This window comes from Filicampus tigris, chromosome 22, assembly GCF_054856515.1.
Source record: "Filicampus tigris isolate MCC_2025a chromosome 22, RoL_Ftig_1.0, whole genome shotgun sequence".
Taxonomy (NCBI): domain Eukaryota; kingdom Metazoa; phylum Chordata; class Actinopteri; order Syngnathiformes; family Syngnathidae; genus Filicampus; species Filicampus tigris.
The window spans coordinates 6,286,741-6,302,836 of record NC_141238.1 but is presented as its reverse complement, the minus strand read 5'-3'; the positions used below and the strand labels follow the sequence as shown (position 1 = coordinate 6,302,836).

The 16,096-nt window shown below is 43.6% G+C and overlaps 1 protein-coding gene across 4 annotated transcripts in view; it reads right to left on the bottom strand.

Moving 5' to 3' along the window:
* The window catches only part of camk1da (calcium/calmodulin-dependent protein kinase 1Da), a 31,334-nt gene that overhangs the window by 13,703 nt on the left and 1,535 nt on the right, over window positions 1–16,096 (bottom strand). For 2 of the 4 annotated variants that reach the window (XR_015084609.1, XM_086021753.1), the window contains exons 1-5: window positions 10,626–10,729; window positions 5,684–5,815; window positions 4,278–4,352; window positions 1,056–1,194; window positions 814–940 (exon numbers count right to left, since the gene is read on the bottom strand). Coding sequence is in view for 2 of the 4 variants with exons in the window: in XM_086021753.1 (XP_085877879.1) it covers window positions 814–940; window positions 1,056–1,194; window positions 4,278–4,352; window positions 5,684–5,815; window positions 10,626–10,714 (562 nt within the window). In the remaining 2 variants the exon portion in view is untranslated. Of the gene's footprint in view, window positions 1–813; window positions 941–1,055; window positions 1,195–4,277; window positions 4,353–5,683; window positions 5,816–10,625; window positions 10,730–16,096 lie in introns of those variants that run through there. The other 2 variants (XR_015084610.1, XM_086021754.1) reach the window with 1 other exon arrangement.

Genomic DNA, 16,096 nt, shown 5'->3' with positions numbered 1-16,096 from the left:
GGAGAATAGATTTTTATAAACACTCTCTCACCAAAAAAAAAAAAAAAAAAAAAAAAAAAAAAAAAAGTGCTTCAAAACATAACACTTGGACACATGTGCTGAATCAGTAGTTGTTTATAGTTACGCCTTGAGTCATTGCGATGTTGTGTCTTGCTACTTTTGCCGGATTCCAACATGTGAGGTCATAACTCTCTCCATTTCAGAACGCACGATTAGCACAGGGACGATTATGTTGATGCACAAATTAGCGACGTTTCAATCCTCCCCCATGCTCTAATAATACCAAATTATGCTAAACAATGGGACTTAGGACGGATCCTTGAGGTGTTAACGTCAAAGCAAACCATTCTCAATGCTTCAGGGCACTCTAAATTGAGCATTAAAGGACCTCATTTGCACAGTTAATGAGATGAGATTGTGTTACTGGAAGGAACGGGATCGTCAAAACATTAGCTTAGCAATGACGCAGATATATTTTGCTCGTCATCATTACATCAAAAATGGCGCCTGACCGTTTCAAGTCAAATCCAGATTTGTTTTTTTTTTTTCCAAGTTAAATCGAGGTTAACTAGACAATTTTTTTTTTTTTTTTTTTTTGGTTTATGCAGGAGACTCGACATTGCATGCGAACAAGTTGAGCAACGGGTTGTTTGTGTTGATGCGGATTGAACATCTGTCCCTTGCCAACGACAGATGCAAAGGCGCACACGCGCGCGCACACTGAATTACTCCCGAGGCCGTCCCCGGAAAGACCCGACAAACGGACAAAAGCGTATGCGTGTATTTGGAATCCGCACGCGTGCTCCGACCCACCGACGTATCCTGGTGTACCACAGGCAGTGGACATGACATTGCCGCTGCCCTCCATCTTGGAAAGACCAAAGTCGCTGATCATGATCTTGGAACCATCGTGGGGATTAAAATACAGCAGGTTCTCCGGCTACACCACAAGCACAGACCAAAAGAGATCGATTGACCAACCGCATTTCTCGGAACAAACCAAATAAATAAAAAATTTTTAAAAAATGGAAATTTGAAGGGCTTTTTAGTGCTACCTTCAAGTCTCGGTGCACGATGCCCATGTTGTGCAGGTAGTTGACGGCATCCAGGACTTGCCGGATGAGCGTGCTGGCATCTTGCTCGGTGTAGAAGCCTTTTTCCACGATCCGGTCAAAGAGCTCGCCGCCGGACACCCTGCGCAATTTCAGCGTGTGTTAATTACATGACTGCACATCTGTATCCACCTGTTCATACAAGAGAAAGAATTGAAAGAGTCCGAATCCGGTGCGCAGGCCCGTAGCTCCCCCTGGTGGACAAGCGCGTGTCATAAGGTGGAAATCTCAGAAACACCACTGGCGCGCCAAGGGCAAACATGCACACGCAATAATATGTGTGGGTTGTTGTCACGGTAACAGATGAGATTAGAGCTTGTTAAATGCTAATTGCCTTTTTTTTTTTCTTTTTTTTTTTTTTTAAAAATGACTACCACCTAAATGCCCGGCTGTGTAAAATGTTACTCGACAATGCTGACACACTATCGAGTAAAAATTGCATTGTTGAAGGCAAGCGCACAGAGAAGCGAGGGATTTCAAAAGAAGTCTCAACGTTTCATCACTTGGGAAACGAAGCCAGCCCTCCTCGATTGTCTTTTTCTAGGTGCGCTTCCAATAAAGGGAGGAAATTGCTTTTACTGTTGGATTTTTCTTGTCGGGGGGGGGGGGGGGGGGGGGGAACCACAATGGCGACTGTGGTCGGAGGTTGTGATTCGGCTCTCCCTTTGAAAAGAATATTTCTCATTTTCAGGCAGGCGCAGTACGGGAAGTCATTTGAAAAGGGACGACGGTCTCGCAAAGTGCGACCATGGCAGCTGGTGTCGTTCAGTGTTGACGTATTGGAGCCGTAAATGTGAGCGCGTGGCGGAGCTTTCAAAAAGAAAATAAAAGGCGGTGCGAGGCTGAGCCGAATATCAAATTCATTTTAAGCCGCCATTCTTCACGGTTGTCTTTTTATTTATTTATTTTTTTTTTTTTATTTTATTTCCCCTTTGGATTGAGACTGCCAGTGATGCTGCAATTCAGAATCTGTTCTCTTGCGCAATAATAATAATAATATTAATAAAAAGTGAGGCGGTGAAGAATGAAGATGATTCGGGGGGAGACAGTCAGACTGAAAGCTTTTGGTTAGGGCTGCCCGAGGATGAACAAATTATTAATCACGATTATTTTTGGTCGTAATTGAAATCACGATTATCCAAATGATCGTTTATTTGTGGGTACGAAACAAGGAAAATTTTAAACTTAAAAAAATACAAAGACACATTTATTTGACACTATAGTTATGTAAGTTCCTTTTGCATTATTACAAAATTTAAAAAAAGGTGCAAAATTAATCTTTTTTTTACGATTATGCCAAAAATGCTAGAAAAAAAAAAAAAGGTGCAAATGTAGAAATTCAACATTGATTTCTTTGTGTAAACAAATATAGTGCATTGGATATAAATGCATCTTAGTAATCGTTTTTTTACGATCATGCCAATTTTGTCATCGTAATTGAATTTCGATTAATTGCACAGCCCTACTTTTGGTGATTTCATTTGGTTTGGATAAAATCATCCAAACATTTACATGCGAGCGACTGTTACTCATTTGTTTGTTTTGTTTGTTTGTACTGTCAATGTCTAAATAGCCTCTTAGCCAGAATTGAACATGTTGCCAAACAAGTAGCTAGCCTTGCTACGTGCACTTTAGCTTCATCTTATGCGGCGGTGGTGGTGGCAGCGGCGCAGCAACTTGCTTGACTACGATGCAAACAATTCATCTTTGACAAAAAAAAAAAAAAGTGTCATTTGTCACACGAAAAAAAAAAAAAACATCAATACCCTCACCGCGCTCGATGCCATCGACTTTCATAGCGGCACGGACCGATTGCCTTCCCCGCGGCGTCGGTGCTTACATAAGCCGAGTGGGGGAACAAAGCAAACGCTGTCACGCTGCATTGATCGGCCGCGCTCCGACTCGGTGTAAAAAACATAAAACGACTCCTTGTCCCCCGGGGCGGAATTTCAAACAAATTAGGCGCAATAGCGCCGTTATGCAAGCAATATGAATTAAGTCCACTACAACCGGTTACTTTTCCTTTTTTGGGACCTGCAAACTAAAACTTGTTCTCACTGTCAAATGGAGACAATCGTACTTTTCCGTTAGTCTGAAAGTATGACACAAATGCTTTACGCCGGGTTGTGGCGGCGCGACAGCCGAGTGCAGCCTGCGGCACGAAAGGCCAGAACAAATGGGATTTAACTCAATTTCATTTATTTATTTATTTTTTATTTTTTTTGCTGCTCGAGCAGAGACTTGCACTGAAAGAGGCGAGCATCTCTAACGGGAAGTATGTCTTGATAAGATTAACTCACAATACATCAGCGACATTGGAGAAAAAAAAAAACAAAAAAAAAAAAAAACGATTGTATCCCGTGAACGGCTAGGGGGGGGGGGGGAACTGAATTCCGTGTGAGCAGGTGGAGGGCAAGGGGTGACGGTGATGGAAATGAGGTGTGAAGGGAAGGGGAAAGAGAGGAAGGGCAAAAGCAGTCTCTGTTCATTGGCTAATTGATGACAACAGGAAACTCGCTGTAGTCTGGCCAACAGAGGGATTCCAATTAAGAGCATCCTGTCTTACCAAACACAATGTCGGAAAACAATTCGCAACATTATCCAATGCCATAAGAAATTAACTTCATCCATATCTGAATATGGGCAACTGCTGGACGTGACTCATGTCGCAAGGTCTTTTAACTCATTCGCTGCCATTGACGAACTTACTCGTCTTTTCACAGTCCGGCCATTCATCCCCAGGAATTTATATATTTTTTCAAATTGTTCCAAACGTTAGGGTAAAAGAGGGTCTGAAAGCTCAAGAGAAATAACATGCTCATAATAAAATAATAAATGAATCATGGGGTGGGGGGGGGGGATATGCATCTATTACCCAATCCACAGATTTGAATTGAGAGCCAATATCTTCCCTTGCTGTGTTTTGACCTTCGGACTCAAGAAGCCCCAAACATGAGCGCTAATCTCTTGCTACAAATAACGCCGCCGTTGTGTAATCCTCCGCACCGACTTGGACTCAACTTGCGTTTTCCAGAGCAAGCGCCAGACCAATGCTTCCTCTTATATAAGCCCGCAGAGGAGGTCAGTAGGCCACCTGCGGGTGAACCATGCACGTTGCACGTGCCCAAAAGTGCCGTTTTATCAACTGCAAATATCTCAACTCACAGCTGCATGATGAGATAGAGGTGATCCGGACTCTCGTAGATGTCCTCCAGCGCCACGATATTTTCATGCTTAATCCTGCAAAAACAAACCCAAGTGTGTCAATGCCTTGAATCGCATTCGGTCAGGCGCGAAGGCGACCGAAGGAGTCGCGGTTCTAACGAGGCAATGATGCTTCCCATTATGCTGCTTTAATAGAATTATTATTTTTTTTTCCCCCCACCCTCCATTTCTCGATGGTTACGGCACAGGGGAGAGGTCTCGGCACGCGTGTGCCTGCATTATCCTAATACCTTCGGCACAAATGATTTAGCGCGGCCATGCGGGTTAATCGTCGCTTGCTTTGGGAGCAGCGGTAAATCCCCGCAGGTCGAGCCTACCCACTCAAAGGCATTCCCAGTGGGTGGCCAGGTGAGTACGGGAGAGTCATTATGAGCGCGTAAGCGGCGATCAAGCCGAGTGCCGGGATGTGACTCAGTCGATTGTGAGAAAAAAAAAAAAAAAAAAAAAATAGGAATCACGATCATTTGGGTAATCATTTATTTTTGCGTAAAAAAACAAGAAAATGTTTAAATGCAAAAAATAGACAAATACATTTATTTGAAACGCTAGAATTATGTAACTTCCTTTTGGACCAAACAAAATGTATAAAATTACCGGTAGTCATTATGATTTATTTTTTTATAGGTGCAAAATGAATAATCATTTTTTTACGATTATGCCAATTTTGTAATCGTGGAGTGTAATACTTAGGGATGTAATGATTAATCGAAAATTGATTTAAAATAGATTCAACCCAATTAATCAATCAATCGAAAAATCGAGTTGATTAAATTCATCTCGAAAATGATGTCTTGAAACGTTTTTTTTCATTCCAGATGCATAGCACATATTGAACGTGTCGATGAAATGATGCTCTTGCGCCAAACATCATCGCGTATTGCGTTTGTGGATGGCTGCAGAGCCACACTAGTGCGCAGAGACAAGCATGGTAGCAATTTTTTTAAAAATTGAATCGAATCGAAAATCGGGAACTGAAAATCGAATCGGATCGGGGCTTGAGTGAATCGTTACATCCCCAGTAATAATCGTGATTGTAAATGAATTTCGATGAATTGCGCAGCCCTAGCGTAGAGGTTAGCCAGCGAAAACAGAACATGATTTGTTTGTTCCCGCGTGAGCCGATTGTGATTTTTTTTTGGGTGGGTAGCCAATGAAATCATGAATGAGGATATTCGCATCATTCGGCAATGTATCGTGACTACTCGAATAGAGAGCGTGTGTGAGATGGGCTTTCGATCGTGACCTGGGGGTGGCTGATGGCGATGCATAGTTGCCCCAGTAACCATGAAAAAGATGGCTCACACCAGTGTGCGTGCGTGCGTGCGCGTGAGCGGCGCTGCTCTCACTTCGTCAGCACGGCGATCTCGTTCTCGATGCTGCTCTCTTTGCCCTTGAGAGCCTTTTTGGGGATGCACTTCACCGCAAACATCCGACCCGTCAGCTTCTCCTGGGCCAGGACCACCTCGGAAAAGGCGCCACTGCAAAGACGGAGAGATCCGAATTCAGATTTTCTCAGGTGGACAACACACAATGACGTGGCGTGTTGCGAAATTCCTTATAAAAAAAAAAGGGAGCTGTTTTCGAGTGTATCCAATTTTGTGGCTGAGGAAAACGGTATAGCGGTTAGATTTGGCGCGCTTAGCTGCTTGAATCAGCCCAGAAAGTGTCGCCGTGGTTACCGGCGTGATTGAGAGCCCGCTCCCGAAACTCTGTCGTCCGGGCCCGAGGAACAAAGTGAGTGGAACGGCTTCTAACGGAGACGAATTAGCATTTTAATTACTGATTCACTGGAGGCATTCTTCCACTGACGCAAAGTTGAAACGTCCGTGACACAAATATTCGAGGCAAATGAGCTGAAATTCAAACTCGGCCATGCCCTTCACGTGCGTTCCGGGAAGTGAGTGCTGTATCAGAAAAACAAGCAGTGTGATGAATGCAGATGAGCCCATCGCGAGCTCACTGGCCTTCCGCGTCGCCAATTTGCGAATGTTCAACCGGCCCTCTTCATCAACACATCCCGTCCTTCGGCGTCACTTCCTGTTCGACAGCAGAATCAAATTATTTGCACTGTACGAAAAAAAACCTTGTCAAATCCACAGATGCACACTTCCAACGGACTGAATGGAACTCGATTGCAATGCCGCCATTGGTAATTAACGAGACAGCCGCCGGTGCACGTGCAATCGCTTTAATGAGCAAACGGTAGCAAAATGACCACACGAGCACATCCACGCGCAAGCCGCCTGGCCACGACTGGCTAACGGTTAGCCAGTTAACATCCAGCCACTAACCTGAGCTCACAAGGGCCAACTCTTATATCCGCCGACACCCACGGCACTCACCGGGCCAGGCCCCACCTTTTAATAAAAAAAACTGCAGCTCCCATTAGGGGTGAGTATTGGCAAGGACGTTGCAATATAATATGTATCATGATACGATATTATCACGATATTGCGATATCGCGATATTGTGATGTTCTACCCAGTTACACAGAAGATATAGATCAGAGGACAAATCGAGTCAAAATTATTTGCTTCAAAGCGTCCTATTTATTATTTGTGCTTTTGCACATTTTCTCTGAAAAAAAAAAAAAAGAAAAAAAAGAAAATGGAGTGTTGCCACTGCCATCGTTAAATCAGTATTAGAAGCTGAAAAAACGATATTATATTTGGCGGCCGACAATCGCGATACAAAGGTAATCGCGGTACAATCGGGTTTTTTTTTTTCACACCCCTAGCTCACATGCACATTTTGTTGTGTAAAAATGCAGGCAATTTTTGTACGATTACTCGATTAATCATTGGGATAATCGGTAGAATAAACTATTTTAAAAATATATCATAAGTGCAGCCCTATATATTAAAACGTCCAATGCTTAGAGTAACAACAGACGCAGCTATTGTATCTCTGTAGCATGCAAAATGGCCCAAATAAAAAAATTGCCCGTAGAAAATGGAGGTTTATTGATCAGAGACAAACAAGACATTGTTAGTGCCTGTTTTTTTTTTTTGTTTTGTTTTTTTTTTTTTTAAATCAATGCACGTGACAAAACGAGGAAAATCCAACCCAAAGCTCACATAGAATCACTCATGACTTACATTAGGCAAGCCTCCTTTCTGCGATGTTGCACCTCTTTTCTGTACGACGACCATGTTCCCTCACAAAAGTACACGCACACACACACACATCACAGCAAAACAGAAGGTTTTCTGCACAGCTTGCCTCTTGGTGTTTTTTTCCCCCCCCCACACGCCGCTCAGCTACTACCTCCTTCTCATGTCACCTTCACCCCCCCCCCCCCCCCGGCGCATTTGCTACCGCGACAAGCGATCGTGCCCCGCCGGTTGCCCCCGGTAATGGGCCTTTGGACACCCGGGACTGTCCGTCGGCGCCGATAACGGCCGTCGTGGTCGTCGGTGACGTCAAATCCAGACAAAACAAGTGCGTGGGATGTGTCGTTTGCGCTGTAAATGCACCCGCACTCGAGGCTTTTCAGATATTCAACACGCGAGCCCACGCATAAATGAGCATCGATTATGAAGCCACAAAGGGACGCAAAGATAATGAATGACACCTATGCGTATTCAAAACGACACAATGGGGAAACTCTGCACAAAATAAATAAACGCCAACATTCTTCTTTTGTTTTAATTGTTCTTAAGTCACAGTCCCATCGCTGGTGAGCTTTTTTTTTTTTTTTAGAACAGACCCATGGGTTACTCATGTTGTCCTTCGGGCTAACTAGTACCCGCCGGTGTCAATTTATTATTTAATTATTTATTTATTTTTTGGGGACAATGCACATCAATCGGAGCGAAAAGGCATCCATCTCGCTCACTCCCTCCTCATGCGCAGCGCGTAACTGCTCACCCCTCCATTCTCTGCTCGCCGAGAAGTAGGGGGAAAACATTGAAAATTGAATTGAAAATTGGGGGGAAAAAGAGGCAGCTTGTTTGCTTCGCTCTGCACGGAGCCAATCATATTGTGCCCCGCCTAGAGGCTCCTTATAAAATAAAATAAAATGTAAAAATAAATTACAAATAAAAATAGAAATAAAATCAAAATAAATTAAAATAAATTAAATAAAGAAGAAGAGCTCATTGCCTTACAATACCCACTGGCACCACTTTAGTCAGAGTAAAAAGGCATCTAATATTACCGCCGCACTGAAAAAAAAAAAAGCCGCGTCCCCGGTACAGCACTGTGCGTCCATGTGTCTGTGACCTATCGCCAAGGATCAAAGCCGATGTCACCGCCCATAGAAATGTTCATGAATATAATTTGCCCTGGACTGATGCGAACGCTCATTGAATAAAATGTCAAGCTCTGTGAAATGAGCAAAAAGGTCAGCAGAGAGAGAGAGAGAGAGAGAGAAAGGATGCACTAAAAATGAAAATGCTGCACGGCCGTAAAACACAAACTCATAAACGCGTACACGCAGCACCGTTACGACCACGAGAGCGGGGACTTTCTAAGATCTATAATAACCTCGCACCAACCCCTACATTTGATGTAATAAAAGGCCTTCACGGGTGGGGGGGGGGGGGGGGGGGGGGGGGGGGGGGGGGGGGGGGGGGGGGGGATTGATTGCAACAGGGGCGTGTCGGTGGTCCCTGCAGCAACGGCAACCGCATTCCCTCCCGTATGAACCTGCGTAATTGTGTCGGTTCAGCCCCACTTAGCGCCGACGGTGCGTATACGTGCACTTGGTGGGTGTGTTTCTCAAACCCGCGAGGGAGGGACTCAAATAGCAGGCCGAGGTGACAGTGACACATTTTTGCGTGGGGACTGACGGCAGCCATCGGCGCTTTCTCATTATGAAAAGCTTGAGAATACGCTCACCTGAAAAAGTGCACTCATCACATTCTTACAGAGGCACATGCCGTCAGCTGTAGACTTTGCCATTTTTATCATGGTGTACATACACATATCAGTGCTGTTAAACGGTTACTTTATTTAAACAAATTAATCGCAAGATTTTCCATAATTAATCGCGATTCATCGTATTTTGCAACTACAATTTTTTTTACGGAGCTTGGAACCGTTATTTACTTGAGTAAAATCTTGGAATTAAAGGAATAAAAGTATACAGTATTTTGATTCAAAGACTGTTCTAATAGCCCTCTTTGATCCTTGAATACGATTCTTTTCCTCTAAAATACAACAGCAGTTGAACGATACACCAAAGACGTACAACTAATATGGTATTTGAATTTGGCTGTGCAAAGTGTGCAAATTATTTTGGATTTCTCCAATGGGCCGTCAAGCAACTTTTTTTTTTAAAGTAAAACTACGTAAAAGTCCGTCTTTGCGACAGTGACTCTCTTCTAAGTTTGCCTGCACAGTGAGGTCAGCTGCTACAGGAAGTAAATAAAACTGAGTTAACTCTATTTTTTTTTAGTGTGTTATGAAATTCAAATTAATCTCGATAGTTAATGCTTTAATTTTGACAGCCCTAATAAAGAACAACATTTCATCTTTTACTTCTTATCTCAGTATCATGGCTAGTTAATGCTTTAATTTAGGCAGCCCTAACACATATATATACATATTCGGGGTTTGGTTTTGGTGATTTTTGGGGGGGGAACTTAAACGTCCATTATAAGATGAAAAACTCACTGAAAGTATTACTTAACAAGCAACTACGCGGAATTAAAGTGAGGCGCCTCGTTTGGACAAAAGTAGTGTTTTACACTTTTGGGTAACGCGTCAAGTGCAGATTTTCGCTAATAGCAAGGGAACGCTAACTCCATTTCTATTAAGGACTAACGCAATAGGAAAGTTTTGTTTGGACTAAAATAATAGCTGAACAAGCTGCACATTGTGTTATTTGATTCCGCTAACAAATCACATCCTCAACATGAGCGCAACAATAATATGTAAAAGGGTCATTCCGAATACTTGATCCTTTCAACTTCAGCTCAATTATTCACAGAAAAAAAACAAAAAACCAGACTGTGTGCAAATCTACTCCCAGATCACAGGCAAGCGTGTAATCTCTTCATGCCACAACAAAGCAGAGCATGCCTGGCATGTTCGCACCCAGTCGAGCAGCGCTGCTCATTTCAACGAGTTCAACTAACGCTGAATTTTGAAATCGAATGAATGAATGGAGAGACGACGCATGCGACAGGGAACCAGCCCGGCTTGCTTTCGGGATTCATTGCTAAGTCGCACGCGCGCGCACACACGCGCAACACACACACGCGCGCGCGGAGGAATGACGTCACCCCTGTAAATCCATGCCATATAAATAATTAGCAGTTTAATCAAAGAGGTGGCACTGACTCTGAATGGACACGCGCACACACGCGCGCAGAGGTCCCGATAATGACAGGGCACGGCCGGAGATAACACGGTGCTGACGTCACTGGCATGCGCACACACTTTGATTTCATGCGAATACAATGCAAACTGCTTCAACTGTGTATTGATGCCATTGAAGCGTACACACGCACACGCGCGCATACACGCGCGCGAAGATGGAGTGGATGAATGAGGCAGAGAGAGATGAGACGAGAGAAGAAGAGTGAAACGGGGCTTTGTGCGCAGCCGGCTGCGAGGGAGCGGATGACATTGGTTTTTGTATTTTCAAGTCAAACGTTAAAATCAAATAAAGGCTTTTGTTCCTTTCTGCAGCCGAATTCGCGTTACATTACGCTCATGTGCTCATCCCTTTCAGGAAAGTGACGCAAGACGAGATGAGTCGTGCTGCCGCCAAAACAAGGACGCAACTATTTGAATGCACGACAACATTCATATTAGCAAGTAAAGAAATGGATGGGAAATCAACCCAAACATAGTATATTTTTTCAAGAATATGTTCCCAGCAGGCCCACTCGTTGAAACACGGCATTTTGATTAATATTGTGTTTGTGGAATAAGAGTTAATCCACCTGTTTTTAGCCATCTCCGGGGGTGGCCTTTTTGTCATTTCTGTCGACTGAAAATGACATCACAACTGCTCAAGGTAACGACCAATCATGGCTCAGCTCTAGAAAACAGGTCAGCCGTGATTGGTCGTTACCTGAGCCCGGTAGTTGTGATGTCAGAAGTGACAAAATGGCCGCCTCTAGAGATGGCTAAAAACGGGTGGATTAAGTCTTTTTCCATAAACGCAATGTTTATCAGAATGCCTTGTTTCAACTAGTGGGCTTGCTTATAGCATATTCTTGAAAAAATATGTTTGGGTTGACTTCCTCTAATACTTAAGAGGTTCTGGGTTTGAATCCTAGCTCGGGACCCACTTTTTGCCCAAAATCCTCTCCTTACGAGTGCCGTATCAAAAATGGAAAGCGCAGGGAGAAAAACTCTTTCAAGGATTTGTTGTGGGGTTATCACCCACATGTGGAAAACCCCGCTTTGCTGCATCGCTATGGCAACAGGAGGTTCGGCGTGATGGGTGCAGATTCTATTACAGCGGCAATGGGGCATATAAAGAAGACAACACAAACACGCACTCCATTAGTAAAAACATTAACATGTAGAGTGAAATGAGGGGAAGAGCGTTAACAGCCCCCTGTGTGCTTTTCCCTCCTTTTTGGGTGCACTATAGGCACATTCACACAGCTCGTCGGCTTAAATAGCACTGTTGCCACGGCAGCAATTAAGAGCCAATTATAGTCTGTATGCTCACGGTGGCTCCGATGTCTGGGGATGAAAACAGACAGAACGCCACCAAAGAAAATGCCCGCACTCTCTCCCGATGTAATTATAAAACAAAATCTGCACAATTGGCACAGAGTGGCTCTCAAAGTGCGTAATTCGAGCAGTGGCCCATATGGGACGGCCAGAACGGGCTCGACTCTTAGCAGCGCAGCAGATGGAACGTGCATGCGGAGCTCTGTGGGACAAAATTAAACATTGACAGAAAAACAAGTGCGGCGTAGGCCACTGTGTGGAGGATACATGAAATGGATGAATCATTCCTATTAAAAAAAAAAAAAAAAAAAGAAGCACCTGTAGCGTTTAGAAAGTCATGCTCGCTATTGATACTTGCTCACACCGGCTTCCCTGCGCGTAATAATACGCTGAGGGTCGCCATTCAATCTTTCTTGGCTTTGTAAATCTCCACCACTGAGAGGGCGGATATTGCCACGGTAATAAACTGCCAAGTCAAAACGTGCAAGTTCAGCTCGGAAGTATTGATTGAGAACAGAACGTGTGAGGTCACGAGCAAAGCGAGTCGTGGGGGGGGGGGGGGGGGGGTACTTTCGTTTGGATCACGACTCACACCGCGGGGTGGAGTTGAATCGAAAGATTAATGTCACCAGTCACAAAACAATTGAGGCAAACCTTGTTAAATACAATCTCCATCGACGAAGTGATTTCATCTCAATGAACTATATGGTACTAAGGGCTCTTATGATTAAATCTGCGCCTGGTTCTTCAATTGGTGATATTGCGCCCTGCGCACGAACGCTAGCTACAGAGGAGACTGCAATAAAATGTTTTCAAATTGTAAAACCACAGCCGACTGCTGAAAATGGATGTCAACCCAAACCTTTTTTTTTAAATTTTTTTTTTATTTATTTTTTTTTAAAGGCCCACTAGTTGAAAGAAGGCATTCGGATTATTACTGTGTTTGTGGAATATGAGTTATGCAGCAAAATCGAGCCATTTCAAGGGGGCGGCCATTTTGTCACTTCTGTCGACTGAAAATGACATCACAGTTGCGCAGGGCTCAGATAACGACCAATCATGGCTCAGCTTCAGAAAACAGGTGAGCTGTGATTGGTCGTCACCTGTGCCCAGAGCAACTGTCATGTCATTTTCAGTCGACATTAGTGACAAAATGGCCGCCCCGGGAGATGGCTAAAAACGGGTGTTTTTTTGCTGCTTAAAGAGGAAGTCAGCCCAAACATATATTTTTCTCAAGAATATGTTCTATGCAGGCCTACTAGTTGCAACAAAGCAATATAATTAATATAAAATTTGAGTTAAATCACAAGGTGCTACACTGCATGCAACTCTGAACGCTAAGCAAACGGCTAAACAGTTACAATCCATGACGTCAGAATCAAACAGCACGCTCATACTTGCCTATGCCAGTGTAATTAAATTCCAGTCGGACTCCGCCATTTCACACACATAGCAAAACAGGTGTTAGCATGAGCGTGACAGCCCCAGCGTCATGATGCAAGCGATAGCTTGGCTCCAACACGGCAGTCAATTCATCACCGCTAACGTCACAATATAATATATATTGCCTATTTATATTACATCTATAAATAATGTCATATCAACGTAGTTAACTTCAAAGTCAATACAATTTTGAAAAAGGCATTTCTACATTGCGTATCATCGGTATTTCTATATCTGGAAAACATTGCTATAATACAGAATGTGTGTCCTAGGTGCAAATGAGGTTTAGCAGAGTGCCGCGTGTGCGCGTCTATATTTACAGTCTGTGTATGTGAAGCGCTCCTAAATCCTGCAACGTATGTGTGTCGTCCGCCTTAAATTGCCTGTCCACAAGACAAAGTGTGCGCCGGCCAGCCGTGACACCACGCGGCTTAAATTAAAAAAGCGACGATCATTCATAATCGGATGGGGAAACGCCGGCGAGGCGGTTACCGCGGCAACCTCCCCCATGACTAAATATTTGGACCTACTGTATATTGTTGTCTCTGCGGCGGTATCGAATACACTGAGCAAGCAGAGGTGAGAAAATAGAAGGAAGAGTGCCACAGTTGAATTTCCGAATCAAAAAAATATATAAATAAATAAAATAACACGATTTGTGATTGAATGAATAAACCTTTGATATGTTCTCTTCCAAAGCTTGAAATGTGCTTCTCAGCCAACGTGGGAAACTAAAAATTGGGACTTCCAGGTGATTTTGTGAAACAAACATAGCCGCTTTGTTTTAATTTGACTGTTTTAGGACACGTGCAGTGCTTGAGGGGGAAAATACCGCATCTTCTGTTGTGTGCCAAGTAAACAACTGCAGATGATGGACGTTTATCTCACGAGAGACACCAGGAGATCAGGACAAGTCGTGGCAGTTGGGAATAAAATAGATGAGTGCGAGAACAATATAAGCCTTTGCTTTGATAAAAATGTATTTTATGTTAATTATAACCTCATTTAATATTTTTGTTTTAGCGCCAGGTTAAGAAAGTAGACCTTGTTCTTGGCTTTCGATTACCACTTTGCAATGAGACGAAGCAAGGTGTCCCAAATCCCATTTCTGTCACTTTACTTTAAAAGGCATCGATGCCTAGACGGGCAAAAAAAGGAGTTGAGTTTGTCGTCCCTTCCAACCTTTTTTTTTTTTGGGTTTGTTTGTTCAAAAGACAAACACGTGACGTGTTCTTAAACGAGCTCTCGGTGCCACTGTACACACAGTCGTCAGCAAGCTTTTAGCTCCGAGGCCACGACGAGCTGGATGCGATTGCTCAGAGGCTTAAAATAGCGCAGCCACCCGATAATGGACGATAGTTGATGGTGTCAATCTGTGAAGCGAGACCCTGGGAAGCCCGACCTCCCTGCATGCAAATGAGTGAGCTTACCTTCAACAGCTGGTCGACGTAACGTGTATTTGCTGCCTGTTCAAAGTAGGGCCGCTCGATGATGAAAAAAAATAGATCTGTATATTAATCATGATTATTTTTGGTAACAATTGAAATCCCGATTATTCAAACGATCATTTATTTTTGGGTACAAAACCAGAAAATGTTTACATGTGAAAAAATATCACGACAAATAAATGAGTAAGCAATAAATACACCAAGAAGAGGGTCACAACCGCTCAGTGCGACGCAGGGAAGTGAGTCGTTTTTGGCAGAGGATAAAGAACATATGTCTGTGCATATTGTTATATTGCCTGTCTAATTTGCTGCTACTCTGCTTGTGTTCCCACAACAACATCGATGCTAGATTTGTTAGCCCTTCAATGGCATTTTGCATTATGATGACATTAGCATTAAGCTAGCGAACTCCTGGAAGTTATGTACTTAAAATTGTTTTACAGTAAACTTTGACTGGGAGCGGCAATAAACCACTAGAATAAAGCACTAGGCCCCTTTTTTTTTTAAGAATTATTATTCATAATCTGCCAGACTGATGCTTGTTGTGCAGTTTGCTGCCACCGCCGTGACTCAAATGTTTGCTCATTCTTCATCCGGCTGCCAGGCAGCTGTGAAAGGACCCTGAATGCATCACCACGTAAGTAATGCACTGGCACAAAAGACCGTTTAGTCAAATTTGGAGCAGTTAGGGAGGCGTCGAGCAACGAGAGCTATAGGTGGAGACATAAAGTCAGTGTGGAAGTGGATGTGTGTGTGGTGGGGGGGGGGGGCGCTGCAGTCCCAGAAAGAGAGCCAGCAGCAGGGAATTAGAGCATCAATTAAGGGCAGCGTGCCCTGGGTGGCACGGCAACATTCCCACAATGCATCACCGTCAGCGCTATCTATCGCACGGCACAAGTGCGCCGACGCACACTTTGTCTTTATGGGGACCTCTTTCCGAACCATTACAAATTATCAGGAAACACAACTAACATGTTTTTTTTTTTTTTTTTTTTTTTTTAAATAGCCCTGTCCTGCTCTCACGTCGCCTGCTGAGCGGTGGAGATACAAAAAAAAAAAAAAAAAAAAATCAAGTTTTGAATTATTGAGGAGTGAACGTTAGCAACAAACACGCCCACGCGGGTAAGGTGACACTCAAAAGAGTCTCGTGCAAAAGACATTACATCGAAGAAGCAGCTAATATGTCAAGTGTGACACACTGAAGAGAGTTAAGCATGATGGGATCGA